This window comes from Saccopteryx leptura, chromosome X (genome assembly GCF_036850995.1).
Source record: "Saccopteryx leptura isolate mSacLep1 chromosome X, mSacLep1_pri_phased_curated, whole genome shotgun sequence".
Taxonomy (NCBI): Eukaryota; Metazoa; Chordata; class Mammalia; order Chiroptera; family Emballonuridae; genus Saccopteryx; species Saccopteryx leptura.
Genome location: NC_089516.1, coordinates 52,057,916 through 52,083,390, shown reverse-complemented (window position 1 = coordinate 52,083,390; position 25,475 = coordinate 52,057,916). Strand labels below are relative to the sequence as shown.

The following is a 25,475-nucleotide window of genomic DNA, read 5'->3' as shown; positions in this document are numbered from 1 at the left end:
TGAATCTGAATGGAGGCAGCATAGGGTGAATTAAAGTAGAATGGGCTATTCTTAGTAGTGACACAGGGACCCAAACCCTTGGCTGAAGTCTGTGCTTACAGCGCGTTATGCTGAACCTCACTTCTTTATCCTTAAAACAAAGGGTTTAACCCATAGGTGATCATGAATCTCTATCCTAGCTCTATGATACTTGATTCTAGCAAGCTTCTGCAGGTAAGAAAACTTTGAGTTTTGTTTCCCTTTATTTTTGATAAAGATGAATTGCAAATTCACAGATGATTTTACAGACAAGCATGCACTAATATTTTATTGAGTCAATACAAAGTGGTTCCCTCTATCACTGTGTTGTGTAAAACTAGCTAGCCATGGAGATTTAACCTTTGACTTTCAATCAAGCATGATGATAAAGCTAACTGAGGTGTAACTGGGTCATAAAATAATCACATGGAAGTACAGTATATATATATGGTCCACCAACTTCCTCCCATCACAGAAATAGAGAAATGACCTTTTTTGGGGGGGAAGAGGAAGTTACATGTATAACCATTGAATCATTGAATTTCTACAATACTCTTTAATTTCCTTTTTTTTCTTACCACTGTCATTGGTGTCATACAAGAACCTCTTCACATTGACAAAAACTGAAAGATACTGGAAGAGTGATGATCAGAGAATTTTAAGCCTGAAGTTTAGCATCACTGCCCTGAACAACAGAGCCTTGTTTGGCATAAACTACTTGTACAGGTAAGACTAATCCTTTACTTTCGGCTTAAAAGTTAGCTCTGTAAAAAGTCTAACAAATAAAATATTTAAATTTTGAAAACCGATGATCAAGAAAAGTAGTCAGCCTGTTAATTTCTAGATATTCATTAATAACTGAAGTAGAGTTGTAGAACTTTTTTCATTTGCCAAATGAGCAGAGACACAATGTGCACATCACTCCAGAAAGACACTATCCTGAGGGGAATGCGGACTTATAGACGTGTCTGAAGAGCAATTCTGTATATATAACGTGATTTTTTATTTGGTTTCTTAAGCTTTACAGTATTTTCCAAATTTCAGAAAATATTGATCCTGTAGTTTACCAAAGTGTATGTTTAACAGAGAGGTACACAGTACATACAAGTTTGATGTTTAGGAAGATAAAGACATAAACTAGTTGTCATTTGATATACTGAAGTTCTACAGCATCTCAATGTCATCTGTCTGATAATGCCAGACTCTGTGAAAGTCCCTTTTACCTCCCCTCTGTTCTGAAGTATTTGCTAGTGTGAAACAGCAAAGCAAAGCAATGATAATAAGTAAATGAGATATCAGATGCTGTATGAGATGGTCTACTTAAAAAAAAGGGAATACTACCTATTAATACAAAAACACTATTATGTTTACAGATTTTAGTATATAATGTATTATCTACACAAGGGTGGGGGTAGTGTTTTTCTTTAATATCATCATAAAAGGAAACTCCATTCCTTATGAAAAATAAAAATTACTTTGAGCAGATAGATTCTCCTTAAGAAATAAAACTGGCTTATTTTACTTTCTAGTTGGCCAATTTGTTACAGCTTAGGTTTTATATATTTACAACCAGATATTCACTAACTGCAGCCAGATTGCAATTTGCCAGGCTGCAGTGGATTCAGATACACTAAATGTGAAGCACACGGACTATTTCCTAAATAAAAATTGCAAAGAAAAAGAAACTGCCAAGAACCCCCCCACACACACACAAATGATAAAGACACTGTTAGACATTAAGGGTCTCAGTATTCAAACCTTGAGACAATGCACAGCCCTCAAGCTTTCAAGTCTTCAGGTGGGTATTTGGTTTAAAAAATCATTTCAAAATTGTAAAATGGATTTTTTCAAATATACTACTTCTGTAATCTAAGAGGCAAAAATATAACCATGAGTCTGAAGAGGACTACAGTAAAACAGCCCTGAGGTGTTAGGAGCATAGAAGAATTTCAGAAGGCAGTGTATGGTAAAAAATTTGTGCTTATCAAAAGAGACAATATGATATAACAATAAGATTGAGAATCTCTACTCTAGATTATAAAAGAGTGAAGAATGTGGTAACTAGAAAGTTATGGTGAAAAACACAACTGTGGTACATTCAGAATACCTGAATGAATACCTGTGATTCTTATTTAACCAAAACCTTTTACTATTCCCACTTGAAGGAAATGAGAAAATGAAAAAAAAAAAAGAATGAAAAGAAGTTTGTATATAATTTTCGATCCTTCATGTGTACCCTTTGAAAAGATATTTAAAATAGAATCTAGGCCTGACCTGTGGTAGCGCAGTGGATAAAGCATCGACCTGGAACGCTGAGGTCACCAGTTCGAAACCCTGCACTTGTCTGGTCAAGGCACATATGGGAGTTGATGCTTCCTGCTCCTCTCCCCTTTATCTCTATATCTCTCTCTGTCTCTCACTCTCACTCTTTCTCTCTAAAATGAATAAAAAATTTAGAAAAAAAGAGATTTTAAAAAACATCATATTCTGTGAAAAACCAAGATACTCAATTACACAAAAAGACACACGAGGGCGCTCTAACCAACAAGCACAGCAACTACAGTGCTGACACAGAATTTTAAAGTAAACTTTTTATTTAAGTATGATAGTTTAGCATTAACTATTTGAAATAAGAAATTACTTATAACTTCTGGGAAAGATCCTGGGATTTTGATTTTATCCTTGGTTACAAAACATTTTCCTTCTGTTCAATTCAGGATCCTGTCTGAGTAGTTATTTATGTGGAATTAAGTTTACTTCTGAAATATGAGAAAATCTTTTTCTAATAGTATTAGACTACGGAGAAGTGCTTTAACTTGGCCAAGAAAAGATACCATTTGAAAAGTATTTATGTACAATTAAGGTGATAATGAAAAATCAGCCTTCTCTCTATTAACATGGCCACAAAATGCTTCTACAACATTTGGCTTGTATGGATTGCTTGCATGTGCCTTAAATTTTTTTTTAAATTAACTTTTTAGGAAAAAAATCAACTGTTATTTAAAAATTTCTTTACAATCTAATATAAGAACAATAAAGTCCTCTAGTATAAAACTCAGGCATTTTACTGTTTGTATCAAATCTTGTTTTTTAGACAAAGCCACTTTCCACAACAATCAGCTTTTTGCCTTTATTTCAACTGGATAATTGTGATCATAAAAGGTGAGAAAGGACCTATATTTTCCTTTTCCATCCAGTACATTTATGTTATTATTTTATCCAATGCTTTTTAAATACCTATTCATCTTAAATACCATCTATAATTTTAATTTTAAATATCTGCAATTCTGTCCTAGCTCCTGTGACAAAATTCAAGAAAAACTGATATAAATGAGTAACAACTCAACATGTATTCAACCATCCATGACCTCTTCCATGGCCTTACCAATCATTTATATCTTCCTCTGTATCATTGGTCTCTTTGGAAATTCTCTTTCTCAATGGGTATTTTTGACAAAAATAGGTAAGAAAACATCAACTCACATATACCTAGTACATCTTGTGACGGCAAACTTACTTGTGTGCAGTGCTATGCCTTTCATGGGTATTTATTTCCTGAAAGGTTTTCAATGGGAATACCGATCAACACAATGTAGGGTGGTCAATTTTCTGGGAACTCTATCCATGCATGTAAGTATGTTTGTCAGCCTCTTAATCTTAAGTTGGATTGCCATCAGCCGATACGCTACCTTAATGAAAACGGATTCCCTACCAGAGACTACTTCATGCTACGAGAAAATATTTTATGGCCGTTTACTGAAAAAATTCCGCCAGCCCAACTTTGCTAAAAAACTATGTATTTACATATGGGGAGTTGTACTAGGCATAATTATTCCAGTTACCATATACTACTCGGCTGTCGAGGCTACAGAAGGAGAAGAGATTCTGTGCTACAACCGGAAGATGGAACTAGGAGCCATGATTTCTCAGATTGCAGGCCTCATTGGAACCGCATTTATTGGATTTTCATTTTTAGTCGTACTAACATCATACTACTCTTTTGCCAGCTATCTGAGAAAAATAAGGACCTGTACATCCATTGTGGAGAAAGATTTGACTTATAGTTCTGTGAGAAAACATCTTTTGGTCATCCAGATTCTACTACTAGTTTGTTTCCTGCCATACAGCATTTTTAAACCCATTTTTTACGTTCTACACCAAAATAATAACTGTAAGCAACTGAATTATTTAATTGAAATAAAAAATATCCTCACCTGTCTTGCATCAGCCAGAAGTAGCACAGACCCCATTATATTCCTTCTCTTAGATAAGACATTCAAGAAGACACTATATAATCTCTTCACAAAATCTGATACAACAGATATACGACCCTATGGTTGACTTTCGAATGGAAAACACCACCAATAGAAAAGTGTTCATATGACATGATCAACAGGTCATATAGCTTGGTTGATAACAGGCACTGAGAAAACCTCTGGTTAAAAAAATAATAACCATAAAACTCATTTTACAGTTCCACTTATACCAAAGGTTGAGTTGACAGAGACTTTCAGAGGCAAAAGCTCTCTGAAAGGATCCTACTGCCTGTGAAACCACAGATCATTTTCTATTTAAACTCAACTGTGGATGTTTTTATTCAGAACACAGTGTTTCATGACTGTAGGATAAAGAAGCAAATGGTGTATGACTTTTCTGTTCTCTGGGGTCCATCCATGGATAGTGTTTTGTTGGTAACTTTTAAAATGAGTAAAAGAAAAAAGTGAATATGAAATTTCCTCACTTAAGTCCTATCTAAATGTATGAATGACAGTGTAAGAATCCAAGGTTTTATAAACACATTATTTATTTGGTATTATCTGGCTCATATTACTAGGAGAAGCAATATTTATTGACTCTAGCATTTATTAACACAGATGTTATTTATAAATATGCTTAAACATTTGGATTAGGCTTTGTCAAAATAAAAAGCTAATACAGTGTCATTTTTGCCAATCTCTAGCACATTTTGTATATTTTCCTCTGAAATTAATATAAATAATGCTGTTACTAATGACAAACAGTTATTGGCATTTAGATATATTCAATGGATTTTTCTGAAATGAATGATAAGGCAAGTATAACAGCATCACTGTTGAGAGACTGGTCTCTGGAGCTGGAGTCCCTTGGTCCAATCCTAGCTCCACATCTTATTTAGCTGGACAACTGAAGGCAACTTACCCTAGTTAAGTGTTCATTTCTTCATTTGTAGAATGGAAAACTACTACATAATTGATAGGTACTATTATTAAATCAGATCATGTTACTAATTCTGAGTAGCTACCATTTACTAAGCACTTGCTATATGCCAGGCATTCTTCTTGTATGCTTTACATGTATTGTTTTAAATATCACAACTAAAGTATGTCAATTTACTGATGAAAAAGTAAAGTGCATAGTTAAGTAAGTTGCCCAAATTTTCTCCAATATCTAAGTAAATATTTAAAAAGTAAGCATTTCTTAATGTTCATTTTTTTCTTCCATGTAATCTTGTCAGTAAGACAAATGATGGCAACTATATTTTGAAATGTATACATTATACTTATTTTTTTTAAATGTGTATTTTATCTTCCCAAAGAGATCATAAGCACCTTTGGAGCTATTGTGTGTTTTCTATTTCTACTCCCATGGTACTGGCATTCTCTGCTCAGATAAGAACAAAACAAAAAAAAAGCTGAATAAAAATGAAGTTGAAAAAACATTAATTATAACCTGTCACTTAGTGACTGCTTAAAGACTTATTTATTCTCTACATATTAATTTCTTCAGTGCTTCAAAAGAAGTTTCAAGTAAATTCACATAGCATTTCCAAGCCTTTAAACTCTTAGCATGTTTTGTTACTGAATTAAAAATATAGAAACAATTCACTGTACAGTTTCCCCAAAAGCCATGTGATCAATGTCATTAGAGATTATCCCAACACATCTGCATAACTGTAATTTAAAAAGAATAGAAAACAAACAGTAAATATTTTTTCTCCCTTTTTACTTCAATGCTTAATTGAGAAAAGAAAATGTTCAGAGAGAAGTCTGAAAAAACACATGCTGGCTTCAAATATTTATAGTGTACATCTAGGCTTTTATAATAGCAATATGATTTCTGGCTGATTAATTTGCAGAGACAAAGGCAGACCTGGGAACTCCAGGTGCCTCTCTAAGTACTGGTTGCAAACACAGGTGTTCAAGCTAGTAACTTCATAGACATGAGAATCACAGAATAGCTCTAAGTTGACCAGGGGAGTTCCTGAAACATCCAGCTTTTCCACAGTCATACCAGTAGTTTTATTCTTATACAAGATTTAAAACAAACACTCATCAGATTAGGAGGAGCTGAGAAGGGCTCTTGCCAGTTGGCTCAGTGGATAGAGCATCAGGCTGGTGTGTGGAAGTCCTGGATTTGATCTCCGTTCAGGGCATACAGGAGAAGCAACCATCTGCTTCTCTTCCCCTCACTTTCCCCTCCTCTCTTTCTTCCCCTCTCACAGCCAGTAGCTCGGTTGGTCCGAGCATCAACCCCATTGTGAGGTAGAACTCAGCTGGGGCACATGCGGGGGAGTCTGTCTATCTCACCTCTCACTTAAGAAAGAAAAAGGAAAGAGAGAAAGAGAGAAAGAAAGAGAGAAAGAGAGAAAGAGAGAGAGAGAGAAGGAAAGAAAGAAAGAAAGAAAGAAAGAAAGAAAGAAAGAAAGAAAGAAAGAAAGAAAGAAAGAAAGAAAGAAAGAAAGGGAGAGAGGGAGGTAAAGAAAGAAGGAAAGAAGGAAGGAAGGAAGGAAGGAAGGAAGGGAGGAAGGGAGGAAGGAAGGAAGGAGAGAGAAAGAGAGAACAGAGGAGCTGAGATTATCAATAGTTGTCATTTAACATAAGCTATATTGTTTAAAATATCATTGCATTTAGGATTTTAAATATATATGTATCTTCTAAAAATTATTATTTAAAAAACCCACTTTACATTGCTAACTACTTTAAATAAAATATAAAAGATATTGCCAAAACAGAGTTGCCTACATTTAAAAAAGGCAGAAATAGACTTATGTAAATTTTCTTTAAGTTGCTCAGACAGAAAACTCCCATTTAATTCTCTGTACTGAGCTTATTAAACTCATCATGTTTATCTTTACACCACAGAAGCTTTCTTGAACAGGTAGGTGATTGTAAATTATGTTGAATCTTTTGTGTAAGTTAAGAACTGGCTATTTAATGTCATAGTAAAACTTTTATAGGAAATATCACATTTTAAATTTCCCTAACTTTAAAGTGTAGGTTTCAGAAAAACAGTGTTTTTAATGTGCTTGAGTTATAGTCAAACAATTTCAGAAACCCCAAATTTTGATTTAGGGCAACAAAATTATATCTTAGAATAGGTCATGACAAATGTTTATTTCCCCTCTTATCCTGTCCATAGATGCGCCTCTCATTAAGGCAAGCTTTCAAACAATTAATCAGGAATACAAACCATTAAGACTAGATAAGCTAATTTAAGAATAGACTATTCAACCTGGAAGTGAGCCCCTTCTCCCTAGGTAGAAGAGCAGGATATCCATCCTGGTCTGATTTGGTGAGGACTTGCACAGCCTATCCCTGGCCCAGCAGTCTGCAGAGTGGGAGATGTTATGAACAAATGTGGGAAGATAAGCTGAAAGGAAACCTTGCCCCGCAAACCACAAAGGGAGCCCAGAGGGACCTGGTCATATGCCAAATATTTCAATCGTGCAGACTCATGCCATGGACCTTCCTTGGACTGACCCCAAATTCAAACTGAATTGGTATCAGAGGGAAGAGTTACTAGAGCCTGAAAGTTTATACACCTGACAGAAAAACACACTTTGACTATATCATACCTGCTTGCTGCCCCTGGCTCAGATGAAGCAGAGCAGAGAAAGGAGTCACATGTAACAAGCAAAAGAATCAATCATTCTTTTTTTTTTGAAATTGAGGAGTTGAGTTTTTTGAAGGGTGTGGTGGAAGCAGAGAAGCACAGCAGTTAGAAATACAAGGTAAATTTAAGATAATCTTATAATTCATGAGGTTTTCTGAAGTGCAATTATTAAAACCCCACATTCAAGATGAACATGCACATTATGCTCAACAACCTTCCAAAAGTAATGCAAAAGATTACCAGTTGCTTCTGATAATAACAAAATAAGTAAGTTCTCATTTTAATGAGAATTTCAATTTCTTTATACAACATGGGGGACTTTTGGAAGCTGTTGTTGGGATGTAAAAGAAATGTCAGCAACTAAGAGCAATAGAGGAAGAAACACTGTAAGAAACCCACGACGCCATGGCAGCCAGCATAATATGATGAACTCCTGTCTATGATAAAGTCTGGCCTGAAGCAGGTGAAAGGAGAACTGAGACCAGAAGGGGACCAAAGAGCAGCCAGGCGTGTTCATGGGTTCATGAGGAAAACCATTTAAAGGAAATGCACACAGAAATGCTGGGTGTAGGCTTTTGGTTGTGTCTGTCTCTGTGACTGGGGTTTTTGCCCAGTTCTGAGAATTAAAAACTGAGCCTGAAACCTCCTGGACACAGGCCTCCCTCAGAATAGGAAGTGATTGTGAGTAGTAGTTCGCATGCAGAGAAGCTGCTGAACTTCAACTTTAGTTACTAAAATGTGTGTCAGTACATCAGAGCTGCAGAAAGGTGTGAGGATTGATCATCTCTCCACACCCAGGTGATGTACTGTGAGGTTGTTTCCAGGAGTTAGGTGAGATAAGACTACTCCACCAACACTCAGTGCTTAAAAGAGCCAATAGGCAGGTAAGGAGCCAGGAGTACTATTTCTTATTTTTTTTCTTTTTAGATTTTTAAAATATATTCATTTAAAAAACATTTGTTCATTTTATAGAGGAGAGAGAGAAAGAGAGAGAGAGAAGAGGGGAGGAGCAGGAAGCATCAACTCCCATATGTGTCTTGACCAGGCAAGCCTGGAGTTTCAAACCAGCGACCTCAGCGTTCCAGGTCGACACTTTTATCCACTGCGCCACCACAGCTCAGGATCTGTACCATTTCTTATAAAGTACTTTTAATTTAGGGGTGAGAGGAATAAAAGAGAAAAACACTGAAAGATCAATTTTTCGCTTCCTTTGACAAAGAAAAGAAGAATAAAGGGGAGAAAAGTGACAGAAAAAAATAGGAATTTGCATGCATGTGTTAATGAATGCCTATAGGGAGGCAAAGCGTGAAAAAGATTACATTATGACAGGGGGTCTTAGTGAGGCGTGATTTTGAACCTCAGGGGATATTTGGCAATGTTTGAAGGCATTTTTACTGTCATAACTGGGGGAATTGCTCTTGGCATCTGGTTTGCAGAGGTTAGGCAGAGGCAAAAATACAAAGTACAGCCTTCTACAACAAGGTACCTAAGTCCAAAGTGTCACTAGGGTGGCTTCCAGCAGACTCTGTACTGTAACACACTTCCCCAAGTTTCAAAGGCTTATACAACTCCTTTTTCCCCCTCAATTTCATGTAAAACTGCTTTTCCAAAGCAAGTCATTTCCACTACAGGTCACGTGGCATCATAAACTCAAATCTAACTGGATATAACAAATTTTTTTTTACTCAATTATGATTTCAAAAAGAAATGCCTACTGCCTACTGAGTAAAGAAAAAAAAACATTATTAATCAATATAATGCTAGGACCTTTGGGAAACCTAATGCTTTCAGATCAATGCCGGGGATATGAGAAAGAGGGGGGAAAGGGGGAAGAGAAAGGGAAAGAGAGAAAGGGAGAAAGAAAGAGGGAGAGACTGAGAATATTTTTGGCTAGATATAACAGATAATTAAATAATCTAAATTTTCCTAAAGGAATGAAACATTGCTCTTCTATTTCTTTACTAAGTATAAGGAAAGAAAACTTTGATAAAAACTTTAACTACAAAAACCAAAATCTACAAATGAAATTGATATACATTCAAGTCATTGAATATATATCTGAATGTGAAGAAAAGCAGATAGGCTGCTTTATTAGCAGAAATATTAACACATGAAGTGAAATTTTATTATTATTTTTTTTGTATTTTTCTGAAGTGAGAAGTGGGGAGGCAGAGAGACAGACTCCCACATGCGCCCAACCAGGATCCACCGGGCATGCCCACCAGGGGGCGATGCTCTGCCCATCTGGGGCGTTGCTTCCTTGCAACAGGAGCCATTCTAGTGCCTGAGGTGGAGGCCGTGGAGCCATCCTCAGCGCCCGGACAACTTTGCTCCAATGAAGCCTTGGCTGCAGGAGGGGAAGAGAGAGATAGAGAAAAAGTAGAAGGGGAAGAGTGGAGAAGCAGATGAGCGCTTCTCCTGTGTGCCCTGGCCAGGAATCGAACCTGGGACTTCCACACGCCGGGTCAATGCTCTACCACTGAGCCAGCCAGCCAGGGTGAAGTGAAATTTTAAATTATTAACCATGTGAAATGTATTGTTATTAAAGTTTTATAATGACCATATGTTGAGAAACCCCTATAACAAGGTCCTGAATAGACCTACTTTGGTTTAACTAAGTTACCAAAATTATATTAGCAAATTCTGTTGACACAACCCTCAAAATATATCTGGAATCTATTTTGTTACTACCTTCATAGCCACCACTCTGGTCCAGCTCCAGCTTCCTTGCTTCCACCCTTGAGGTCCTATTCAATGTATTACCAACAAAGCAATGCACACTTGATCCTTGAATTCCTTGAATACCATAGGTTTGAACTGCACAGGTCCACTTACATGTGGATCTTTTTTTCAATAAATATAGTCAGCTCTTCTGTATCCCAGAGTTTTGTATCCAGGAATTCGACCCACCACGGATGGAAAAACAGTAGCGCTTTCTCGTATGGGGTTTCTCAACTGCAGCTGGAAAATCTGTTTTCAATCCATGGATGTGTAAGGGCTGACGGTAGAGTCAAATTATACCTGAATTTCTGACTGTGCTGGGTAAGATCAGTGCTTCTAACCCCCACTGGCCAGTTATGCTCCTGCCTTAGTGTCTTTGCACTGGTATTTCCTTTTAGCCAGAACACTTTTCCTTCCATGTCAGTTAGCCCATTCCCTCTTCTCTTCTTTGAGTCCTTACCCAAATGGCATCTTCTCAATGTGGCCTGCTTTGATTACCTTATATAAAATACAACTCCTTTCTCTCGTAGTCCCTGTTCCTTTGGATACTCTATTTATTTTATGTAGTCCTTTTCACCATCTAAACTACTATATAGTTGACTTACTTATGCTTATTGATTAGTGTCTGTCTGCCTGAACTGGAAGGTAAGCTCATGGGGACAGTGATTTTTGTCTTGTTTTGTTCACTATGTAGCTCTGGTTCCTAGAATAGTGTCTGACACACAGTAGTCACTCAATACATATTTTCTGGATGACTGTCTTAAGTAAAATACACTCAAATTCAAAACTATCAAGTAGCTAAATGTGAGTATTCCATTTACTCATGCAAAATGTATACATTCTGGAACCAAAATATAAAGAATGGCATTAATATGTGCTCTGTGTTGAGTCCACTTGCCAACTGAATGACAGTGTCTTTTCTGGTGGTTTCTTCTTGCTAATTTGTAGTTTGAGAATTACTTCACTCTTTCCTTTCTGAGCATGTTTTTGGTGCTTCCTTAAAATTATTTGGCATGTGCCTTAGACATACTAAACTAATTTAATAAAACACAATGTTAATCTTAAACCTTTGCACACAGTGTTCCTTTTGCTGAAAATGTCTTCTTGTCTCCATGAAACTACCCCATGACTCAAGACCAGGCTCAAATGTGACCTCCTCCATTAAGTTTCTCTGACTTTGTCTTTTAATATTTCCCACTGTATACTTTGATCATAATTATTTCTTTTGCCTGCCTGTGAAAATGACCACAAACAAGTTTTCCTATCCTGTGCATATATGCTGCTCCTGCAACAAAAAGGTATAATTTATTTTTCCTCCACTTGAATTCAAGCTAGTCTTGTGACCTTCTGACTAATAGAATGCAGAGGATATGATATAGTGCCAATTTGGGGCTGAGGCTTCAAGATGCCTGGCAACTTCCATGTTTGCTCTTTGGAAAGAAAGAGAGAGGGGGAGAGAGAAAGAGAGAGAGAAAGAGAGAGAGAGAGAGGAGAGAGAATAGGGGAGAAAAGGAGTGAGGGAAGGAAGGGAGAGGAGAAGGGAGGGAAGGAAGGAGGGAAGGAGGAAGGGAAGGAAGGACGGAAGGAGAGAGAGAGAGAGACAAGAGAGGGATTCAAACAGGGAAAAAGAGAGACAGAGAGAAGGAGAGATACAGAGGGAGAGAGAGCATGAATGAGAAGTAGGCCTAACCAGCTCCTAGCACTTCTAGTCACTTCAGCTGAGATGCCAGAAAAATGAGTGAAGCTTTCGTGCATACTAGCCCTGGCATCCCAGCCAACAACTTGTGAATCAGAATCGAGGAAGCCCCATCAAGCTCTGTCCAAACTGTGTACCTGTCAGCAAATAAATGATGGTTGTTGTTTGAAGTCACTAAGTTTTGGTTTGTGTTGATCCTTAGCAGTAAGTAATAAATATACTACCTCATCTCCCCCTACTAAGACCATAAAATTTTTAGGATTCCAAGCACAGTATTCAGCATGAAGCAGGCACCCAAATATTTGAATAAATCAATCAGAAGGTAAATGAAAAGGTGAAATGTGTGGATTTTATTTGGTTTTGGACTGTCATCAAATATCGTGGCTAGGGGCCCTGCTGGTTGGCTCAGTGGTAGAGCATTGGCCTGGCATGTGGATGTCCCAGGTTTGATTCTCAGTCAGGGCACACAGGAGAAGTACCCATCTGCTTCTCCACCCCTCTCCTTCTTGCCTCTCTCTCTCTTTCTCTCTCTTCCCCTCCTGCAGCAATGGCTCGACTGGAGCAAAGTTGGCCCCAGGTGCTGAGGATGGATGGCTCCATGGCCTCTTGCTCAGGTGCTAAGAAAAGCTCATCTGCTGAGCAATGGAGCATCGCCCCCCTAGTGGGCTTGTGGGGAGGATCCAATCAGGGTGCATGTGGAAGTCTGTCTCTCTGTCTCCCCTCCTTTCACTAAATACAAAAAAAGAAAGAAGAAAAAATATCATGGCTAATCAAAAGCTGACTGTATTATTGAAAGTATTATAGTAGAGTATATTGTCAATCATTATTTATTATCTGATATTGATATAACTAGCTTTCAAGAACAGAATTCAAAATAAAATTGCCTCTTGAGAATCTATACTACTCATTTAAGTTTTCAATTGGTCATTTCTGTCATATATTCTACTTTGTTTATATGCACTTTATTGTATTAACTAAATGCATGCTACTACCATTGACAATTTCCCTCGTTTGATAATTTAATTTCTTTTTAAATTTTTATTTACTTTTAGAGAGAGGAAAAGAGAGAAAAGAGTGAGTAAAAAGAAACATCAACTTGTTGTTCTTCTACTTATTTATCCATTCAATGGTTGATTCTTGTATATGCCTTGACTGGGGATGGAATCTGCAATCTTGGTGTATTGGGACTATGCTCTACCAACTGAGCTACCTGGCCAGGGCTTTCTTCCCACACTTCTTATTCCCGCTGTATAACTGAAAAATACTGTTTAAATAAAAGGACTATGTATCCATGGGTTGTTCAGTATTGACTATTGATAATAACAGTATCATCTTCCTATTACCACATTTGAAAAGTATGAATAAGATATTTCACAACTAATTTTATACTAATATATATTTTGTCCATTTCTCTAATGATTGTTCATTTTCCACTAGATTGTTTTCGAATTGTTTATGCTTTTCCTCAGCTTTTTTTTTTTTTTTTTTTTTTTTTTGCATTTTTCCGAAGTTAGAAGCAGGAAGGCAGTCAGACAGAAGCCGGCATGTGCCCAACCAAGATCCACCCGGCATGCCCACCAGGGGGTGATGCTCCGCCCATCTGGGGCACTGCTCCACTGCAGCTGGAGCCATTCTAGTGCCTGAGGCAGAGGCCATGGAGTCATGCTCAGTTCTCAGGCCAACTTTGCTCCAATGGAGCCTTGGCTACAGGAGGGGAAGAGAGAGATAGAGAGGAAAGAGAGGGGAAGGGTGGGGAAGCAGATGGGCGCTTCTCCTGTGTGCCCTGACCAGGAATCAAACCCAGGACTTCCACACGCCAGGCCGATGCTCTACCACTGAGCCAACCGGCCAGGGCATGCTTTTCCTCAGCTTTTAACCACAAGAGTTTCAGTTAAAATTTCCCAAACATTATAGAAACTTTAACTCTTCTTGATTTCCTTAACGATTAAAATACACTAAAGAAGCCAGACCTTTGATAATATGTCTTGAGGAAAGGAGAGCGCCACGTCTGTGGATGCTGTGGGTTAGAGAGAGGCCAGTGACAAAATAGTGTTGCAAGTGGACAGTGGGGCCAAAGAGACCCCAGAGGCTCTTAGTCAGGGGTCCCCAAACTATGGCCCACGGGCTGCATGCGGCCCCCTGAGGCCATTTATCTGGCCACCGCCGCAGTTCCGGAAGGGGCACCTCTTTCATTGGTGGTCAGTGAGAGGAGCACAGGATCCGCATCCTGTGCTCCTGGAGTACTGTATGTGGCGGCGCCGCAAAGCATGGCGTCACTCACGTATAGTACTACTTCCGGTGACGCGGGACGCATACGTCATGACTCTGGAAGTGCGTCATATCACTTGTTACGGCTAGCAGTGACAAATATGGAACCGGACATTGACCATCTCATTAGCCAAAAGCAGGCCCATAGTTCCCATTGAAATACTGGTCAGTTTGTTGATTTAAATTTACTTGTTCTTTATTTTAAATATTGTATTTGTTCCCATTTTGTTTTTTTACTTTAAAATAAGATATGTGCAGTGTGCATAGGGATTTGTTCATAGTTTTTTTTATAGTCTGGCCCTCCAACGTTCTGAGGGACAGTGAACTGGCTCCCTGTGTAAAAAGTTTGGGGACCCCTGCTCTTAGTGATTCAAGGCTTTGGCAGGGGTTGGAGATCAGGAAGAAGGCTTACTGGTCTCCTTCTTGCATGTCTCCATGTTCTGTTTGACACTGTTCAGAGCCAGAGCCTAACAGTTCTCATGAACTTGTTACTGGGATCAAACAGGCAGAAAGATTGAATAATGGTAATATTCATATTCTGCAGGGTACACACCATATTACATCTATAATTATTATTTCAGACTATTTTTTTAGTGAGTGAGAGAGAGAAAGAGATAAAGAGAGAGACAGGAAGGGAGAGAGATGAGAAGCATCAATTCGTAGTTGTGAAACTTAAGTTTTTCATTGATTGCTTCTCATATGTGCCTTGACTGGGGGGCTCAAGCCAAGCCAGTGACATCTTGCTTAAGCCAGTGACCTTGAGCTTCAGGACAGTGACCTTTGGGCTCAAATCAGCAACCATGGGATCATGTTGATGAACCCATGCTCAAGCTGGTGAGCCCATGCTCAAGCCAGTGACCTCAGGGGTTTCAAACCTGGGACTTCAGCATCCCAGGTTGACACCATGCCACCACTGGTCAGGCTATTTCAGACTATCAAAAAAAACTATCTTCAAAAGAAAATAAAATGTTGACTATTCTACATTGCAACATTACAAAAACATAGGTGTATGATGTTTTACTATATAGACCACATGGTCATTCCCTTCCTGCCCAAATTAACTTAGCACAGAATACTGTTTACTATTTTCTATTTGTTGACTTTTTTATTCTTCACACACACACCATGGCAAAAGAGTAATAACAAAATTTTAGAATCCACGTACATTTTAACAAAAATAAAGAATTTGAAATGATGAAAAGTGCTGCTTTAAAGAATTAGTACTTTAACTCCATAAATATAAAGCAGTTAAATAAGAATATTAAAAAAAATTCTAATTATTTTCATTATTGTAAATCAGTTTCTCTTCACAAATATTAAAGTTGATGATAAAAGTGACTTACCTTCACATCCCTATGAATTATGTTATTATCATGACAATAGCGTAGAGCTTCCAGTATCTGTCTCATGTAATGACTGTAGAAAAACAAAATAAATACAAAACTGTGAAAAAACTTATTTTTCAAACAATATATAGTTGTCCCTAGTTTGCAACTCCCACCTTCATGTTTGCTGCCCATGGACACTGTTCATTTGAGTAGACAAGACTGGTGGAATTTGAGGCTTAATAATGAGAAGTTTATGAGCTTTAATGTGTTCTATATTTTTTGAGATATCTAAGTCAAAAGAATTTTACATAGTTCATAAGTAAAATAGCTTTTTAAACTAAAAATTCAAGCTTAAAACATGAAGAAAAGAACAAACAAACACCAACTATTCTCTGATACTCTGTCTGACCTGTGGTGGCTCAGGGAAGAGAGCATTGACCTGGAATGCTGAGGTCGCTGGTTTGAAACCCTGGGCTTGTCCGGTCAAGGCACATATGAAAAGCAATCAATGAACAACTAAAATGAAGCAACTACAATCTCACTCCCCCTCTCTCTAAAATCAATAAATAAAATCTTTAAAAAAAACTATTCTCTGACACTCAGTTAATACTCTGTAGTTACCCTGCATTGCTATTAAGTGAACAGTGCATAGAGGTATATTGAGGCTTTTTATTTTTCTTCAGAGGAATTTTCTTTTTTTACTTATTTTTTTTAAGTTGAATTTACTGGGATGACAGTAGTTAATAAAATTATACAGGTTTCAGGTGTACAATTCTATAATACATCATCTATGTATTATATTGTGTGTTTACCACCCCAAGTCAGGTCTCCTGAGGATTCCGACTAAAGGATTGGGAACATTTTACCTGACAGCAGAAGCTGCCTCTCTGCCTTATTTCCATTTAGCTCTTAGGGTCATTCAACAGGAGGGGAGAAACCCCTTATGACTACAATTTCTTTTTGTAACATAAACAAGTTTTAGCTGGGGCATACTTGAACAAAGCAGAGTTTGTACTGGGCCTCAGTCCTAGGAAGCTTGACTCATCACGTGGCCAACAGGGGTCAACTAAGGCTCCCCACTGGGTCTAGGAGGAGTTAGCATTTTGAAGAACAGCCCTTAAAAAGTGGCAAGAGTAGTTTATTCAGTATTCCTTCAGAACTTACTTTGATTTGCTTCCCTCCATTCTAAAGTTCTTCTGTGATCTTACTATTCTTTTTTTTTTTTCTTTACAGGGACAGAAAGAGAGAGTCAGAGAGAGGGATAGCTAGGGACAGACAGACAAGAACGGAGAGAGATGAGAAGCATCAATCATCAGTTTTTCGTCGCAACAACTTAGTTGTTCATTGATTGCTTTCTCATATGTGCTTTGACCACGGGCCTACAGCAGACCGAGTAACCCCTTGCTTGAGCCAGCGACCTTGGGTCTAAGCTGGCGAGCATTTTTTTATTTTGCTCAAGCCAGATGAGCCCGCACTCAAGCTGGCAACCTCGGGGTCTCGAACCTGGGTCTTCAGCATCCCAGTCCAACGCTTTATCCACTGCGCCACCACCTGGTCAGGCGATCTTACTATTCTTTCTGAGTGTCTTTTGCATCTGTTCTTCTGCATTTTGTTCCCTTCATATCTGTCTTTTTTTCTTATTATCAGTATTCCTTTCTTATTTTCCTTTTCCTTCTCCAACTAGCCATGACATAGAAATGCAACATACTTATTACTACTTATGGTATAGTATTTATTGAATTTTATTTTATCTTTCCAGATCTTATATTCTCCACACTATAAAATAAAAAGAAATAACTTAATAATACTCACAAATGACCTTGTGTATATGCTCGTGACTCAAGACAAAAAAATAAAATTCGTCATTCCTGATTTAAATTAAAAGACTTTTCCAATAAGTTCCCTTTTTGGTTGCTACTATGAAACCAAACTAATATGAAAGTCCCTCTAATTAGCAAATGTATTATTTCATGTATTACAACTGATTAGGAGGGTTCAATTTAAAAAAAGGTAGGAAAACAAACAAACCAAGACTTTACTCCTATTGTTGTCTGCTTAAAATTGGGCTCTAAGTAGAAAGCTAGACCAATGCAGTCCTTAGATGTTCCATTTTTCTTACTTTGCAAATACACACATAAGGGGTTGTGGTCACATACTCTTTGCCTGGGATGGTAGAGCCTGTAATTAAATTTCTGTTTGAATTAGAGGTTCTTAACGTGGTGGGGTTGCCCTTTCCTGGTTCAAATCAGACTTTGGAGGATCTGTGACACCCTGAAATGGGAGAAGCAACAAATGTGAAAGTGTAAACTCTGAATCACACTACAAAGGTTGTCATTATTACAATATCATAATTACTGTTAAATTTAGTCAAAGATTTAGGAACATCCTATTTGTGCACCTAGATGTGAACACTGGAACAATGGATAAGTTTAAACTAGGTAATGTGGACACAGCTTATACTACACTATGGACTACTTTGGCTATATGGTACTAAGACACCTGCTTATATTTTTAGCTTAAAGAAAATTCCTATCACAAAGCCTCATTAAAAAAAACCTCACTGAATGAGAATTTAAAAAAATCTGAATATCAGAGTATTCAATTATTTCACCCAAATATCATACATATCAGAATCTCTGAAGTGTGTATGTGAGGGTAAAATTGTTTTATCCCCAGATTTAAACTGATCTTTTTCCACCCTCCTCGTCATGACCTGGGGAGGCTCTGCATGTGAATAGTGTATAAGCAAGTAGAGTAAAGAGAGAACCCAAATCCACCCACACGTTCTAGAGTTACTGACTAAATTTTAATCAAAGAGCTTCAGTTCATGAAGTATCATGGTGGCCTACACTTTTAGAGAATCTCAGCAATATATGTTTGTCTCCATCTTCTCTAATGATCAAGATGCCATGGATGGACCTGAGGGTTATGCTAAGTGTAATTAACCAGGCAGAGAAATAAAAATGCCATATGATCTCATTTATATGTGGAATCTAATGAACAAAGTGAACTGAGGAATGGAATAGAGGCGGAGGCGAGGTCACGGGAACCAGAGGTACAGCAGTCAGAGGGAAGGGGGATGAGGGGATGGGATCAGAGAAGGTGAAGGGATTAGTGAAATTATATATACATAACACAGAGATATAGATAACAGGACAGCAAATCCTAGAGGGAAGGAGGGAGGGAGTGAGGAGGAGGGGGAAAAAAGGGGTCTAATGGGGGACACAAGGGTAGGGGTGAAGGTGTTATATTGAGTGGGACACTTGAATCCATGTTAATACAATAAATTAAAATTAATAAAAATAAAAGATAAAAAAATAAATAGACCAAAAAAGAGGAATGACTCTGAGGAAGAAAAGAGCTAGCCAGCGATCCACTTACTTCCTTTCGAAGGACACATTTCAGGGGTGGTGGCATGGTCGAAGAAAAGAAGGGAGGTGACTTAGCCTACTCTCCTTGCCAACTCTGGGTAAAAAGATTAATGCTCTTGCCTAGGCAGAAAAGAACTTACCACTGAAATGCCCTTAATGATTACCTGTGGTAAAGTGAACCTAGGCTTTTTCAGGCATGGACGGCTTCCTGGAAGATGTCATGTAAGCTACACGTAAGTATACAATGGACAGGTTTCATATTGAATGCTGCTCCCCTGTGTGTAATTCCACAGACTCCATGTAGAGACCTCACCTATTCTGGGCCAGAGGTGCATTTCTGAAGTGGGAATGAATGACGCAGGAAGCTGCCCTTGAAGGCCCAGACCTCTTTCTGCTTCAGCTGAGCCTTTTTATGGCTAGTATCCTTGCAATTATTTAGTAAGCCTTGGTACTAGGTAAGAAGATCTCTCTGATTTGTGAGACTCTGATTTCATAATTTGATCCTGTCTGTTAGCTTACTCCACAAATCATTACCCCAGAAAGAACAGAAGTAATCACTAATTGGGTTGTGAGGACTGAACACAGTTTTATTTTAGCCATGCTTTGCTGCTCCTCCTGAAGCTTAGCCAGTTGGAGAAAAACATCAATTTGATTACTTGGTGTCTCAGAGTCTTCTTGCAGTTGTTCTCATTAGAATACTGATGTAAGCTGAATTTCCAAACAATGAACCACAGAATCAGAGAGGAAGGAAGGTTAGAAATCATCTGGTTTAACAGTCTAACCAAAGAAAGAATCTATGTCCCTTGTTACATGGTCACTGATCCTCTGCAATAGAGAACATACTTAATAACACTTTCTGAGGCAGCCCCAGCTCTTTCGTTATTATTAGGAAGAGTTTTTAATAAGTTGTATCAAACCTCTCTTTTCACAGTGTCCCTTGCTGGTCCCAATGCTACTTTTTTGTGGTCTCTTCTGGAAAATTTCTTTCGTAAAATCACCACTTCAACAGCAAAAACAGACAGATTTTTAAAACCAGCAGGCTTTCATCTTGATATATATAAATACGTACCATATTGCCCTGGCCGGTTGGCTCAGCGGTAGAGCGTTGGCCTAGCGTGCAGAGGACCCGGGTTCGATTCCCGGCCAGGGCACATAGGAGAAGCGCCCATTTGCTTCTCCACCCCTCCGCCGCGCTTTCCTGTCTGTCTCTCTCTTCCCTTCCCGCAGCCAAGGCTCCACTGGAGCAAAGATGGCCCGGGCGCTGGGGATGGCTCCTTGGCCTCTGCCCCAGGCGCTAGAGTGGCTCTGGTCGCAACATGGCGACGCCCAGGATGGGCAGGACATCGCCCCCTGGTGGGCAGAGCGTCGCCCCATGGTGGGCGTGCCAGGTGGATCCCGGTCGGGCGCATGTGGGAGTCTGTCTGACTGTCTCTCTCTGTTTCCAGCTTCAGAAAAATGCAAAAAAAAAAAAAAAATACGTACCATATTTTCCTATGTATAAGAAGCCCCAATGTATAAGACATACCTTAACTGGGGGCCAGGAATTTGAAAAAAAACAATGTATTACATAAAGTTATTGAACGCAAGTTTCATTCATCATAAAATTTATACAACTCCTCATCACTGTCAAAATCCCCATCCATTAGCTTGTCCTCATCTGTGTTTGACAATGAATTACTGTCTTCAGGGAGTACAAAAACAATGCAAAAAGGCGGGAAATGCAAGTAAAAATATCTTCAACCACTGTATAAGATATACCCAGTTTTGGACCCCAAAATTTTCAGAAAAGGGTGTGTCTTGTACATGGGGAAATATGGTACTTTTTCCTATAAATCTTGTGATTGGGAGAGACGCCAGGTCATTTCAGTGTATGACATCATCTCTACACACTACTGTTCTCCCCATTCTGACACCCAGCCCAGTGGCAGTAACAAGCTTGAAGCTAAGGAGAAGCAATATGGATGAGTGGGGACAGAGTAACAGTGGTCCTGGTTTAACATCAACCCTGCCAGTACATCTGCCAGGTACCCCAGTGTCATTGTGGTTCAAAAAGGAAAAGGTCATCTTCTGCATTGAGCTTCATTATTTTACAAAAATCAACAGTCAGAAGTTTTAGTTTTCCCTATTTGATGCTGTTGTTGAAAGATATCAACATAGGAAAGTATAAAAGGCAAGTTGCCTTAAATTCTTGAAAAAATAAATATAAACAATATGAAAAAGTCTGAAAGTTTCATGTAGTTAGATTGTGTTTTACCACTATTGCCATAAGAAAAATTAAGATGACATTGACTATTTTTGACATTAAAATGCTTTTAAATTCTGAAGCACAATGAAGAATACAAATTTAGAGTTATAAGAACTCAAATCAATAGAAAAATGAAATTTAAAAAAAATCCCTAGAATGTGTTTGAATGAGCAGGGCTCAAAAGAAAGTCTCAGTTCTGTCCTAAATTCATCAGTAGTTTAAGGAATTAATTACAGCTTATGTAAACTTGCACTTGGTCCTTCTCCTAGCTCCAGTCATACCAAACAGCAGCTACCTCGAATTCAGCACACTTTTTATCTTGTGCTATGGCTGTGGTTGCTCCATCTTCTGAGACTGGGAGCCTTCCTCCTCAGGGAGGAGGAGGCAGGGCAATGAATTTGAGGAACGTCAAGCCACTCTGAGCTCAAAGTTGCATTAGGCAGTCCTTTAAGTTATTTTCAGCACTCTGATTTTATTTATTTATTTATTTATTTATTTATTTATTTATTATTTATATTGATTTTAATTTATTGTGTTTACATATATTCAAGTGTTCCACCAAATACATCCTCCTACCCCCGTGTTCCCCTCAACATCCTAATTGCACCCCTCCCCTTAATGCCATCCCCCCCTTCCCTCCAGGATTTGCTTTCCTGCTCTCTATAACGCTGTGTTATGTACATATAATTTCACCAATCACTTTCCCTTATCTGATCTCATCCTCTCATTCCCTTTCCCTCCGTCTGCTTTCCCTCTGGTCCCTTTATTCCTTAAATGAGTGAGGTCATATTATATTTTTCTTTCTCTGCCTGGCTTATTTCACTTAGCATAATAGTTTCCATGTTCATCCATGTTGTCGCAAAAGTTAAGATTTCCTTCTTTTTCACAGCTGCGTAGTATTCCATCGTGTATATGTACCACAGCTTTTTAATTGTCCACTGATGGAGCCAACATCATAATCAATGGGCAAAAATTAAAAGCAATCCCCTTAAGATCAGGAACAAGGCAGGGTGCCCCCTTTCACCACTCTTATTCAACATAGTTCTGGAAGTTCTAGCCACAGCAATCAGACAAGAAGAAGAAACAAAAGGCACCCAAAGTGGAAAAGAAGAAGTAAAGCTGTCATTATTTGCACATATGATACTGTACATAGAAAACCCTAACATCTCAGTCAAAAAACTACTGGACCTGATAAATCAGTTCAGCAAGGTGGCAGGATATAAAATTAATATTCTGAAATCAGAGGCATTTTTATACACCAACAATGAATGTCTGAAAGAAAAATTAAGGAAACAAAGCCCTTCACTATTGTAACAAAAAAAAGTAACTAGGAGTAAATTTAACCAAGGAGGTTAAAGAATTGTACTTGGAAAATTATAAAACATTGATAAAAGAAATCAAGGAAGATACAAACAAGTGGAAGCATATACTGTGTTCATGGATAGGAAGAATAAACATCATTAAAATGTCTATATTACCCAAAGCAATTTATAAATTCAATGCAATTCCTATTAAAATACCAATGACATATTTCAAAGATATAAAACAAACATTCCAAAAATTTTTATGGAATCAAAAAAGAACACAAATAGCCTCAGCAATCTTGAAAAGGAAGAATAAAGTGGGAGGTATCATACTTCCTGATATCAAGTTATACTACAAGGCCACTGTACTCAAAACAGCTTGGTACTGGCATAAGAACAGGCATACAGATCAATGGAACAGAACAGAGAACCCAGAAATAAACCTGCACCTTTATGGACAACTGATATTTGACAAAGGAGGTAAGAGCACATAATGGAGTAAAGATAGTCTCTTTAACAAATGGTGTTGGGAAAACTGGACAGCTACCTGCAAAAAAAATGAAACTAGACCACCAACTTACACCATTCACAAAAATAAACTCAAAATGGATAAAAGACTTAAATGTAAGTCTTGAAACCATAATCGTCTTAGAAGAAAACATAGGCAGTAAGCTCTCTGACATCTCTCGCAGCAATGTATTTGCTGATTTATCTCTATGGGCAAGTGAAATAAAGGATAGGATGAACAAATAGGACTATATCAAACTAAAAAGCTTTTGCACAGCTAAACACAATATGAACAAAATAAAAAGACAAATCACACAATGGGAGAACATATTTGACAATACGTCTGATAAGGGGTTAATAACCAAAATTTATAAAGAACTTGTAAAACTCAACACCAGGAAGACAAACAATCCAATCTAAAAATGGGCAAAAGAAATGAATAGACTGCGGAGGACCCGGGTTCGATTCCCAGCCAGGGCACACAGGAGAAGCGCCCATTTGCTTCTCCACCCCTCCGCCGCGCTTTCCTCTCTGTCTCTCTCTTCCCCTCCCGCAGCCAAGGCTCCATTGGAGCAAAGATGGCCCGGGCGCTGGGGATGGCTCCTTGGCCTCTGCCCCAGGCGCTAGAGTGGCTCTGGTCGCAACATGGCGACGCCCAGGATGGGCAGAGCATCGCCCCCTGGTGGGCAGAGCGTTGCCCCATGGTGGGCGTGCTGGGTGGATCCCGGTCGGGCGCATGTGGGAGTCTGTCTGACTGTCTCTCCCTGTTTCCAGCTTCAGAATAAATGGAAAAAAAAAAAAAAAAAAAAAAAAAAAAAAAGAAATGAATAGACACTTCTCCAAAGAGGACATACAGATGGCCAATAGGCAGATGAAAAAATGTTCAACATCACTAATCATTAGAGAAACGCAAATTAAAACCACAATGAGATATCATCTCACACCAGTCAGAATGGTGCTCATTAACAAAACAACACAGATTAAGTGCTGGCGAGGGTGTGGAGAAAAGGGGACCTTCCTGCACTGCTGGTGGGAATGCAGACTGGTGCAGCCACTGTGGAAAACAGTATGGAGATTCCTCAAAAAATTAAAAATGCACCCCCATGTTTATCTGGAAACAACCAAAGTGTCCATCAGTGGACGAGTGGATTAAAAAGCAGTGGTACATATATACAATGGAATACTATGGGGCCATGAAAAAGAAGGAAATATTACCTTTTGAAACAACATGGATGAACCTGGAAACTATTATTTTAAGTGAAATAAGCCAGGCAGAGAAAGAAAAATATCATATGACCTCACTCATTTGAGAAATACAAGGAACAATGAGAACTAAAGAGTGGAATTAAGACAGAGGAGGGATCAAGGGGACCAGAGGAAAAGAGGACAGAGGGAAAGGGGATGATAGGATGGGATAAACCTGAAGGAAAGGGGGAGGGTGCTGTAGGAAGGGGGGCAAGGGAGATGTTGAGGGGAATATGGGGGAGGGGGAATGCATTCAGTGTGACCCTAGAATCTATGTAAACACAATTAATTAAATAAACAAAAATTTAAAATGGAACTGCCTTTTGACCCAGCCATTCCACTTTTAGGTAACTGCTTCTTAAATGATAGAAAGTTTCAATAAACCCTAATGGGTTTGTGTGTTTGAACTCTTCAGCATATTATGGTTGGTGACACAGGAGAGATGCTACTATACTTTATTAATATATACACCCCATGTATTTAAAAGGCAACACATGGGAGTGGGTATTTATGATATGATTGTCACAAAGCATAAAGCATATTACTCTAAATCTATAAGCAAGTGGCTCAGTGCATGGGTACTGGGATATTTATTTTATTTTTTCATATTTACTACTTATTTTGAGCCATTAGTTCTTTACAACAACTCCTCCACATAGAACAACAGTCATCATTTGACTGGCAGATCACAAACTGGCCTGAGGCAAATATATTTAGTAGAAAAATTGTGCTTTTATTCCTGTTCCTTCTACTGTTCTGTACTTTTCCTCAGATTAACTGGTCACATAACAAGTTGCTATCACTAAAAGGCAAACCCAGAAACTAATGAAGCAACAGCTACCAAAAAAAAAAAAAAAAAAAATCAAACACACACACAAACAAATAGCCCAAGTTGAATTC

General features: G+C 38.4%; 2 protein-coding genes across 12 annotated transcripts in view; one reads left to right on the top strand and one right to left on the bottom strand.

The window, feature by feature from the left end:
- Positions 1-25,475, bottom strand: part of CASK (calcium/calmodulin dependent serine protein kinase) — a 516,731-nt gene that overhangs the window by 240,063 nt on the left and 251,193 nt on the right. For all 10 annotated transcript variants that reach the window (XM_066357577.1, XM_066357582.1, XM_066357576.1 and 7 more), the window contains exon 5: positions 15,919-15,991. In XM_066357577.1, coding sequence (XP_066213674.1) covers positions 15,919-15,991 — 73 coding nt within the window. The remainder of the gene's footprint in view (positions 1-15,918; positions 15,992-25,475) is intronic.
- On the top strand, positions 101-4,886 carry GPR82 (G protein-coupled receptor 82). Of its 2 annotated transcripts, XM_066356988.1 has the most exons (4): positions 101-213; positions 620-744; positions 3,113-3,180; positions 3,315-4,886. In XM_066356988.1, the coding sequence occupies exon 4, from the start codon at positions 3,349-3,351 to the stop codon at positions 4,357-4,359; it is 1,011 nt and encodes a 336-aa protein (XP_066213085.1). In that variant the 5' UTR covers positions 101-213; positions 620-744; positions 3,113-3,180; positions 3,315-3,348; the 3' UTR covers positions 4,360-4,886. The 2 variants fall into 2 exon arrangements, with proteins under 2 accessions (XP_066213085.1, XP_066213086.1); XM_066356989.1 differs by lacking the exons at positions 101-213; positions 620-744 and adding an exon at positions 1,700-1,816.

Coding starts and splice junctions, on each gene's coding strand:
- GPR82 (XM_066356988.1), top strand. CDS start 3,349: ATGAGTAACAACTCAACATGTATTCAACCATCCATGACCTCTTCCATG.